This window comes from Pteronotus mesoamericanus, unplaced genomic scaffold (assembly GCF_021234165.1).
Source record: "Pteronotus mesoamericanus isolate MK-2021 breed Mesoamerican mustached bat unplaced genomic scaffold, CSHL_Meso_final scaffold_533, whole genome shotgun sequence".
Taxonomy (NCBI): Eukaryota; Metazoa; Chordata; class Mammalia; order Chiroptera; family Mormoopidae; genus Pteronotus; species Pteronotus mesoamericanus.
In genome coordinates, this window is record NW_026555320.1 from 5,982,922 (window position 1) to 5,992,146 (window position 9,225).

General features: G+C 66.1%; 1 protein-coding gene across 1 annotated transcript; it reads right to left on the reverse strand.

Annotated features, from left to right (window-relative positions):
- Positions 1-4,863: 4,863 nt before the first annotated feature.
- On the reverse strand, positions 4,864-8,087 carry TLR9 (toll like receptor 9). The gene is made up of 2 exons (XM_054594613.1): positions 8,082-8,087; positions 4,864-7,953 (listed from the first exon to the last, which is right to left on the reverse strand). Exons 1-2 carry the CDS (start codon positions 8,085-8,087, stop codon positions 4,864-4,866), a joined length of 3,096 nt encoding a protein of 1,031 aa, XP_054450588.1.
- Between the last annotated feature and the right edge of the window lie 1,138 nt (positions 8,088-9,225).

Genomic DNA, 9,225 nt, shown 5'->3' on the forward strand with positions numbered 1-9,225 from the left:
CAGCTGCTGCCTCAGCCTCCATTCCCAGCGAGAGTAGGGCCCCCAGCCACCTGCGCCCGCCCCGTCCTGGTCACCATGTCCTCTCGGGGACGGCGGAAGGGCGACCGCTCCTCACCTGGCTCCGTCCCCGCCTGCGTCCCGGGCCTACTGCTGCTCACACGCTCCTGCTGCCAGCCCTTCCTCCGTCACGCGTGTCCCCGTGTCCCGCTCGGCCCCGGTGGCCTGCCGCAGGGCTGTTACCTGCCGTAAACGCAGCCAGGCCCGGGCGCCTGTCCTTCGACGGCTGGGTAGGTGGGGACGTGGCATGCATACGCAGCGCAGTTATGCGCAGCCTTAAAAAAGGAAAGACGGCCCTTTGCTACAACGGGGAGCGTGGGACTATCACAGTGAGCGAGGCCAGGCCGGCAGGAAAGGACACGTGCCATGCCCCTCGGGCAGGACGTAAAGCAGCAAAAGAAAACCTAGCCAATGGACGGGTGGTCACCAGAGGGTGGGGGGTGGGCGAGGACAAAGAAGGAGAAGGTGACGAGTCAAACACGGTGACGGAAGGAGGCTAGACCTCAGGTGCTGAGCACAGAACGGAGCCTGCTACACAGTTGTATGTACACCCGAAATTTATATAATGCTACTCACCACTGTTAACACCAACGCATTTGAAAAGGAAAGAAAAGCAAGCTCTCCTTCAGCCCGCTTCTGGCTCCTGCTCTGCCCCTCACTGCGTGTCCCTCCCCACGGGGACCCTGGTCCCTGACCCCTGTGGAAGGGCGGGCACGCTGCCCGTGGCGGTGCTGTCTCCGGCTGCCGGCCCTCCCCGCACCGTTTGCCGGCCCGGCCGCCCTCGGCCCTGAGAGCCCTCTCCCGCGCGCTTCGCCGCCTCGCACCAGTTCCCCGGGGTGTTTCCCGCCCCACAGGCTGTGTTTCCAGCGCAGCTGCACTGGCCGCACAGGTGCAGGGGGTCGGCCGCCCTCCCCCATCTTCCTGCCACCCGCCCAGGCCTCTTGCCTGGAAGTCAGCTGCCAGCCACGCTGGCCAGGCCCCTTCCCGTCACCTCCACAGCGTCACACGCTCACGCTGCCTTCATCCTGGCGTGTCCCCCAGCCTTGACCCCACGCGGCCACCTGGGAGCTTTTAAAAGCACGAACCACCCCACATCCTCCCCCCCTGCAGGAAACGATCCTGGGTTTTCCGCCTGCGCAGATTCGGCGCCAGGTTCCCCTCACAGCTGATGGGGCTCTGCGGCGGGGACCCCGCCCAGCGCCCCAGCCTCACCGCTGCTGCACCCTCACTTCTTCCTCCGCCTCACGTGTTGGCGTGCACCCCCGAACCTCAAAACCCCAGGAGGGCCCTGGCCCTGGGCCTAGGGGGTGCCTGGGTTTTCCTACCCTGGGGCTGCCTCCCTTCACACAGGACGGGGTCCTGGGGAGGCTGTGCCCGAGCGAGCGCCTGGGCTGAGGCCGCCCCTCCTGGGTCCTCACTGTCACTCAACCTCCCACCCTTCCAAGCATGGGTCGCCGCCGCAGTGGCCTCTCCCTGCGGACCACCCACCCTTTTCCTCTTCACTCCTGTGGCCCCAGTGGCCAGCACAGGACCTGGCTCAGTGTCCCGCCCAGGCTTCGCTCATGGGACACCACAGACCCAATGGCGGACATCGGCTGCTCACGGTTCCGCAGGCTGGGGGTCCAAGGCCCAGAGCCGGCCGGCGTGGCTCCCGGCGAGGGCTCTTCCCGGCGCAGAGGCCGCTGCTTCTGGCTACAGACTGAGTTCTCGTGGCCTCTCCTCTTCTCGTAAGGCTGCCAATTAAAGTCCCGCTTCCTGCCCTGACCTAAACCTACCACTGTACCTTCCGAAGGTCTCGCCTCCCCTGCCGTCACGTTGGGGTTAGTGCTTCACCAGGCGGATGTGGGGGGACCCGAACATGCAGCCCATGACCGGACCCATGGTGGCACCTGAGCCTCCTTTACCAGAAGGGACAGGCGAGCTGGAGAGAAACCAAGCAGCTGGCAGACGGAGGCCCTCGGCCCGCCGTCCGCTCTTGGCTCCGGAAGGGCCGCTGCGCTGCGTCCGGCCTGGGCAGAGCTGTGCGGGGGGCCCTGCCCTGGACAGAGCCCCACGGGGACCCGCTCCCATCACAAAGAGCCACACGTCCAGGCAGGCCACGCAGGATGACAGCCACCAGCGCTCCTTCCTGCTCCGGAAGCCGCCTCGGCCCGCTTTCCCAGCTGCTTCCTCGGGCCCCACGCCCACAGCTCCCTCGGCTCCTTTCCTTCCTCGGAGCTTTGTCCTCCAGCTCGGCCGCCTCTCTGACAGCTTAGTGAGACCCGGCTTCCTTCGCACAAGACTCCAAGCCAGTGGGGTCCCGGGACGTTGCTCCTCACCGCCCCCCTCACCGCCCCGGGGGTTCCAGAGGACAACCGAGGGCCTGCAGGAAACGGCGGCCTTTGTGAACGGCTTAGCTTCTAATAAGAGCTCCTATGTGACAAGGTGTGAGGTTGTGGAAGTTTCCCAAGCACGTGTAGAAGCTGAGCACATTACATCAGGTGTCCTGGGGGGAAAGTGTTGTTTCCAGCCTTCACATTTCTTTTCGGGTTTCCCTAAGCCCGAGAAGCGCCCATACCCGGGGAGCCCAGGGCTCGCTGCTCCGCAGCCTCGGCGCCTGCGGGGCCCGGCCCTGCTCCCGCCTCGCGTGCCTCTGAGGCAGCCACGCCCGTCTCTGGTCCCCGCCCGGTGCTCGGGGCGGGAGGCCTGGCTTGGGAGGAGCACACGCGAAGCTGCATCTGCCGCCAGCCTTGTCTGAGCCCCTTCCCCAGTGGTGACGCCCGAGGAGAACCTGCTGCGCTTACCAAACCTCCCCACTTGTCACCACGAATCCTCGTCACAGCCGTGGCCAGCCCCATTTCCAGGTGAGCAAACCCAGCTCCGAATGGGGGTTCACCTGCCCGGGATATGGCAGGTGGCAGTGCACCCAGATCACCCAAGTCCCCTCCCTTCCTGTTCTGCAGGCAACGTTCGTGGATGAGTGTGCCCGGCAGCGTGGAGGGGGAGCTGGGGCCCACCGGGGGCGCCCTTCCTGCCCCGGGTCCCCAGCACCCCCAGCCCAGCTGCCCCCAGGCCCCCGCCTCCTGTAGGACTGGGAGAGGGAGCTCTGGCCCTTCGTGCAGTAGACAAGAGCCCACAGCCCTCCTACTACCACCCTATCTTTATCTCCAGAACGTTCTTCCACAGCCGCCGTCCCCCAGAGAACCGGGACTGTGCGTCTGAGTGGGGGTGGGGTGCGGGAGGGCAGACTCGGCGGTTCAGAGAGGCCGGCAAATTGCATTTCCCACACACAGCACCCTCTTCCTGCTCCTGGTCCTGGATGGGGCTGAAGCTCTCTCAGAGCCACTCAGCAGGGCCCTCCCCGCAGACTCCAGCCTGGGGACAAGACAGTTCTTGTTTCTTTCTTCCCACACTGCCCGGCCCGAGGAAGGGCTCAGGGCCAAGTCGAGCTTTCTGCTTGCCCCTCCAGGACCCAGGCTGGCCCTGTCAGGGCAGGACAGAGCCCGTGCGGAGCGTCGGTCGGTGGCTCAGGGACCCTCCTTCTGTCTTCTTTCAGGCAAGCAGCTGACGGGGGACACCAGCCCACTGCAGAAGCCCCTGCGCCCAAGCCAGAAAGAGGAAGGTGGCCTCCGCTGCTCTCCCAGCTGTGAGGGCAGCGCGCCGTTCCCCCCGAGGGCTGCCCACAGCCAGGCCGCAAGATGAGCAAACCTGAGGCCAGCTCCAGCCTCCAGCCACCACGTGGCCCCTCGCAGCGGAGCTGCCCCAAACAGGCCCCGCCCCCAGCCCCGGCCTGGGCAGGCGTCTCTTGGCAGCGCACAGGGGACCGGGGCGCAGCTGGCCCAGGTCCGGCCCGACCCACGACTTCCCACACTCGTGGAGGACAGACCCTGGACAGGCTGTCTTCAGACACGGGTTGTCGGGGCTCCCAGGGGTGCCCTCAAGTCTAGCACACACATAGCCCTCCTGGCAGCAGGCGGCTGCGTCTCCCAAGCGCAATCAACCATGAGAGGCGAGTCAGGAAAGGGGGCCCCATCTTTGTCATCGCATGGAGCCTCACCTGGGTGTCCCTTTCGTGCCAGAGCAGAGGCCCCGCAGGTGCTCGAGGTGAAGCGGAAAGGGGGGGATTGTGGGCTGACGTTGAAATCTCCCGGGGCTCCCTGGTCCGTGCTGGGGGGATAGCCAGGCCGGCCTCCCTCTCCCCAACCCCGGGCCTCCCGTGGGCGCAGTATGGGCGCGGCCACCAGAGGGCGCAGTCGCCCCACTGAACTCAAGGCAAAACATCGCCAGACACTGAGGGGCCGGGCTGCTGCCGCGCAGAACAGCGCTGGGGGTCGCAAAGGAAGCAGGCCTGCCGGTTCTCTGCGCTGAAAAGTTTTCCAGTCCAGCAGGCGAAGGAGGCAGAGCCTGAGACCAATATGCGACAGAGGGCAGGGCATGCAAGTAGGGGCTGAAGGGGCAGGAGACCCAGCCTGCTCTCTGGGAGGACGGAGACCGTGCTCAGTGACCTTCCGCAGATACCCACCCCCGCCCCACACCCGCGAGAACGCAGCCGCCCTGGGCGGCTTCCCTCCCCTGCAGAACCCAGATCACCTCTAGTTCCGCTTCACTTTAGGAAGCCTGGGGAATTCTCCCTTCTTCCCTCCCACTCGCCCCTCCTGAGCTCAGGCGTAGCCGTGGGGCCTGCCGGTAGCATTTATTGAGTGACTTCTGTATGCGGGGCGTGGGGGGGGGGCGAGCAGCTCCCCACAGAGCGAGGCAGGTGGGGACATCCCAGGTGGAGGGCACAGTTGAGGCTGGACGGGGCTGTGCCGGTTGCCCCCTGAGCTCCTAGGCCGTCGTGGGCCCCCGGCAGAAGTTTTGGTTGTAGAAGTGGCGGTTGTCCCTGGTCAGGGCCATGCCCAGCTGGGCCCAGAAGCTGCCCTGGCCGCTGGGCTGGCGGGGCCAGAGGAGAACGCTCTGGCGGCAGAGGCGCTGCCGCAGGCGCACGTAGCGGGAGCGGTGGGCGCCGGGGCTCAGAATCACCAGCACCACCACGTCCTTCCGGTCCTCCAGCAGGCGCTGCTGGGCGAGCAGGAAGCTGGCACGCAGGAGGCCGCTGACCCGGTCGGTGCGGTCCAGCACGAACAGCGTCTTGCGGCTGCTGTGGACCGAGGCCCACAGGTTCTCGAAGAGCGTCTTGCCCGGGAGCCAGTCCCGCTCCTCCAGGCAGAGGCGCAGTGCCTGGCGCCCGCGGTGCTCCTCCAGCTGCACCCGCAGCTCGTTGTACACCCAGTCGGCCACGGCACTGTGCGACTTGTTGAAGACCACGAAGGCGTCGTAGGCCAGGGCGGCCGCGCCCCGCTGACGCCCCTGCCGGGGCAGACGGGCCAGGCCCAGGTGGAAGCAGTACCAGAGGTCCCAGCCGCACAGGTGCTTCAGCAGGGGGATGGCCAAGGACAGGGCCACCGCCGGCATCAAGAGGCTGAAGCAGCCCCAGGAGAGGGCCTCATCCAGGCACAGGCGCAGGTCCTGTTTAAAGATGCTTTGGCCCCGCAGCTGGCCCGGGCTGCCACACGTGACGTGGCTGGACAGCCCGGGCACGGCCGCCTGCACCTCCAGCAGGAAGTCCATGAAGGTCGCCCCACAGGCACAGTGCAGGGGGTTGTTCCTCACGTCCAGGACTTTCAGGGTGGCCACCCGGGCGCCAAACCACGAGGGATCCACGGTCTTGAGGGCGTTGGTGCTCAGGTTGATCTCGCGCAGTCCCATCGCCACGGCAAAGAAGCCGGCGTCCACAAAGCCGATGCTGTTGCGGCTGACGTCCAGCTTCCGGAGCTTGGTGTGAGCGGGGAGGCTGCCGTTGGTCAGGCCCTTCAGCTGGTTCCCGGCCAGGTCCAGCACTTCCAGGTTGGGCAGGAGGGTCAGGCTGCTCCAGTTGAGGAAGGCCAAGTAGTTGTCACGAAGACACAGCAGCTGCAGGGTCTTGGGGAGGCTGCCCAGGTTGTGCGGCAGGAGGGCGTGCAGGTGATTCTGGGACAGGTCCAGGTGCAGCAGCTGTGTCAGGTCTCGGAAGAAGTGGAGGTAGAGGTCTCCCTCTCTCCACATGAGGTGCAGGGAGTTGCCGCTGAAGTCCAGGGCCCGCAGCGAGGTGCTGCAGAGCTTCGGGGACACGCGGCTGTGGATGGCGTTCTGTGCCAGGCTGAAGTAGCGCAGGTTGGGCAGCTGGGCCAGGAAGCTGAAGTTGTGGCCCATGCCCTGCATGCGGAAGGCCTCGCTGTTGTAGCTGAGGTCCAGGGCCTCCAGCTGGGGCAGCTCGGTGAACGAGCTCCCGTGGTACAAGTCCAGCTTGTTGTAGGACAGGTCCAGCACCCGCAGGCTGGTCAGCGGCACGAACTGGGAGCCGTTGACCGCCTGTGAGATGCTGTTGTGACTCAGACGCAGGCACTGGAGATGTGAGAGTCCAGCAAACATCTCTGGCTGAATCGTCACCAGGTTGTTCCGGGACAGATCCAAGGTGAACGTGAGGCCCTTGCAGCTTGGCATGAAGGTCTCAGAGCTGGGGGCATCCTGGGGGCCTGGGGCGAGGTGCCTGCGTGGCGGCCAGGCCTCCTCCCTGGCACCCGCCTCCACCGCGGAGGCCACCAAGCCGTCCGTCCCGCTGATGCGGTTGTCAGACAGGTCCACTTGGCGCAGGTGTGTGAACTCCTGGAAGAGGCTGAGGTTGGCCTTGCTGATGAAATTCATCTGCAAAGTCAGGTTCTGCAGGGCGGGCAGGTGGACCAGCGGCCCCAGTGTGTGATTGTCGAGCGAGCGGAAGAAGATGCCCGTCATGTCCAGCTGCTGCAAGGAGGTCAGTTTCCGGAAGGAGTCCGCCAGCGGCAGGTGAGCGTAGGATATCTGCTTGTGGTAATTGAAGGACAGGTTGAGTTTGCGCAGCGTCGTCAGGTGCCGGAAGACCGTGGTGGTGGTGATGCACTCAGACAGGAAGTTCTCGCTCACGTCCAGCGTGGAGAGGTTGTTCAGGCCTCTGAACCAGTTGCTGTCCAGGGTGCGGAGAGAACTGTCACTCAGCACCAGGCCCTCCAGGTGTCGCAGGTGGCGGAACGTGTCGGGGTGCAGCTTGAGGGAGCTCCTGGGGCACTCCACACAGGGGTTGAGGGCGTGGTCGCACCGGCGGCAGTTTCCTCCCACGTCGAGCACACGCAGGGCGGTGAGGTTGGCCAGGTCCTCGGGCCCCAGGGTGGTGATGCGGTTGTAGGAGAGCAGCAGGTACCGCAGGCCGCGGGGCAGGCGGCGGGGCACCTCTGTGAGGTTGTCGTACTTGAGCGACAGGTGGGTGAGGCTGCCCAGGCTGAGGAGAGCGCCCGGGGGCACTTGCACGGCCCGGCCGCAGGGGTTCCTGTAGTAGCAGTTACCATCCATGTACAGGTGCGTCAGGGCTCGCAGGGTCCTGAAGCGGCTGGGGTCGAGCACCAGGATGTTGGTGTGGCTCAGGGACAGTTTCCTAAGGGAGTGGGGCAGGGCGGGCACGGTCGTGATGTTGTTGTAGCTCAGGTTCAGATCCTCCAGGGTCGGCACGGCCAGGAAGGTGCCAGGCTCGATGGTCATGTGGCAGGCCCACTGCATGATGCTGAGGCTGCTCGGCGGGCAGTTCCACTTGAGGTCGAGGCTTCTCAGGCTGGACAGGTGGGCGAAGTCAGAGCGGTAGAGGTGGCGGATGCGGTTGCAGCGCAAGGAAAGGTCGGTGATGTTGCCTCGGGGGTCGGAGGGCAAGAAGTGAGGCACAGACTTCAGGTACAGCCACTCACAGTTGACTTTGCTGGGGGCCTCGAGGTCACAAGGCAGGAAGGCGGGCAAGGAGCCCGGGGCCGGGGCCGGGGCCAGGGCCCCGGCCTGAACCAGGAGAAACAGCAACAGCCGGCCGCCAGGGCAGGGACCCTGCGGAGAGGGGGTGTGAGTGTGCAGCCCCAGCTCCCCTCTGCCACTCACCCCACCCCTCGCCCTCCTTCCTCTCCCCTCCCCGGGGAGGTTCCTGCCTCCTGCCAGCCCCCTTCCCATCTGCCCACCTCCATGGGGAACTTGCATGTGGGTCTCAGACCCAGCCTTTGACTTGGAACTGCTTGTGAGACCTGGAAGTCAGGCTCACGGTCCAGAGCTTATACCCGTAGCCAAACCCCAGCTGGACCAGAGAGCCAGGCACTGGTCCCAGGCTCCCCCCCACGTTCCCCCCCTTCCTCAGCCCTCTCTCTTCTCTCCTGAGCAAGGAGCCCTCTCCGCCCTCCCCCAGGCTACTCCCCAACTCCTCCCTCTCTCTTTGGCCAAGACCCAGGTGGGAACAAGGGTCTCCTGCCCAGGTACAGGCTGGGGACCCCCCAGGGCCCCGGTGAGGAGCCCTGGAGCTGCTGTGGGTCAGAAAGGACCGGGCAGAAAGGGGTGGACAGCGCAGGGTCCGACGGAGCCCAGGCCTGGGTGCTCAGCCTCGCCCTGGCCCCTGGCCCACTGCGAGGAGCCCGTGCCTCGGCCTCCTCATCCACGCGCCGGGGCGGCCCCCGCTCAGACACAGGCTTCTGCTGTGATGTCTTCAGGGTTCAGGGAGCGTCCCCAGGGCCAGGTGGGTACCAGCCCTTTCCACTCCTGCCTGCAGCCGCCAAGCCCAGCATTCTTCCCGCCCCTCCCCAGGCGGTTCCCACCCTCGGGGGCCCGAGGGCTGCGGTCCTACCATGACAGCCGTGGGGGCTTCTCCAGAGGGTCTTGCTTGTGCCTGCAAGATCCTGCCCCACTGGGACAGCCCTGGGAGCAGAGGAAGTGAGAATTTCACAACCTGGTAGCCCCCTCCTTGCCCAGGCTGCGGAGGAGGGGCTGCGCAATGAGTCAGAGGTCGTTTGCATAGTTGGAGAGCAGACAAAGGGCCCCTCGACTCCTTCCGCTTTCACTACCTCTCTCCCTCGCACCGCGGCCGGGGCCGCCCCAGCAGTGCCACACGGCCCTCCTGGGCCTCACACCCGTCCTCTGGGAGTTCGGACACACAAAGGCCCAGAGCTCGGGATAAGCTCACTAAAGTCTGGGTTGGGGAAGGTGCCAGCTGCGCGGGCAGGGCCCTCCCTGTCACTCTCGCGCCTCCGGGGTCCTCTGACCGGCCCCACAGGCGGCGCGCTCCCACCCACGGCTCCAGCCACACCTGCCCTTTCCGGCCCAGGCGGCCGCCCCGCG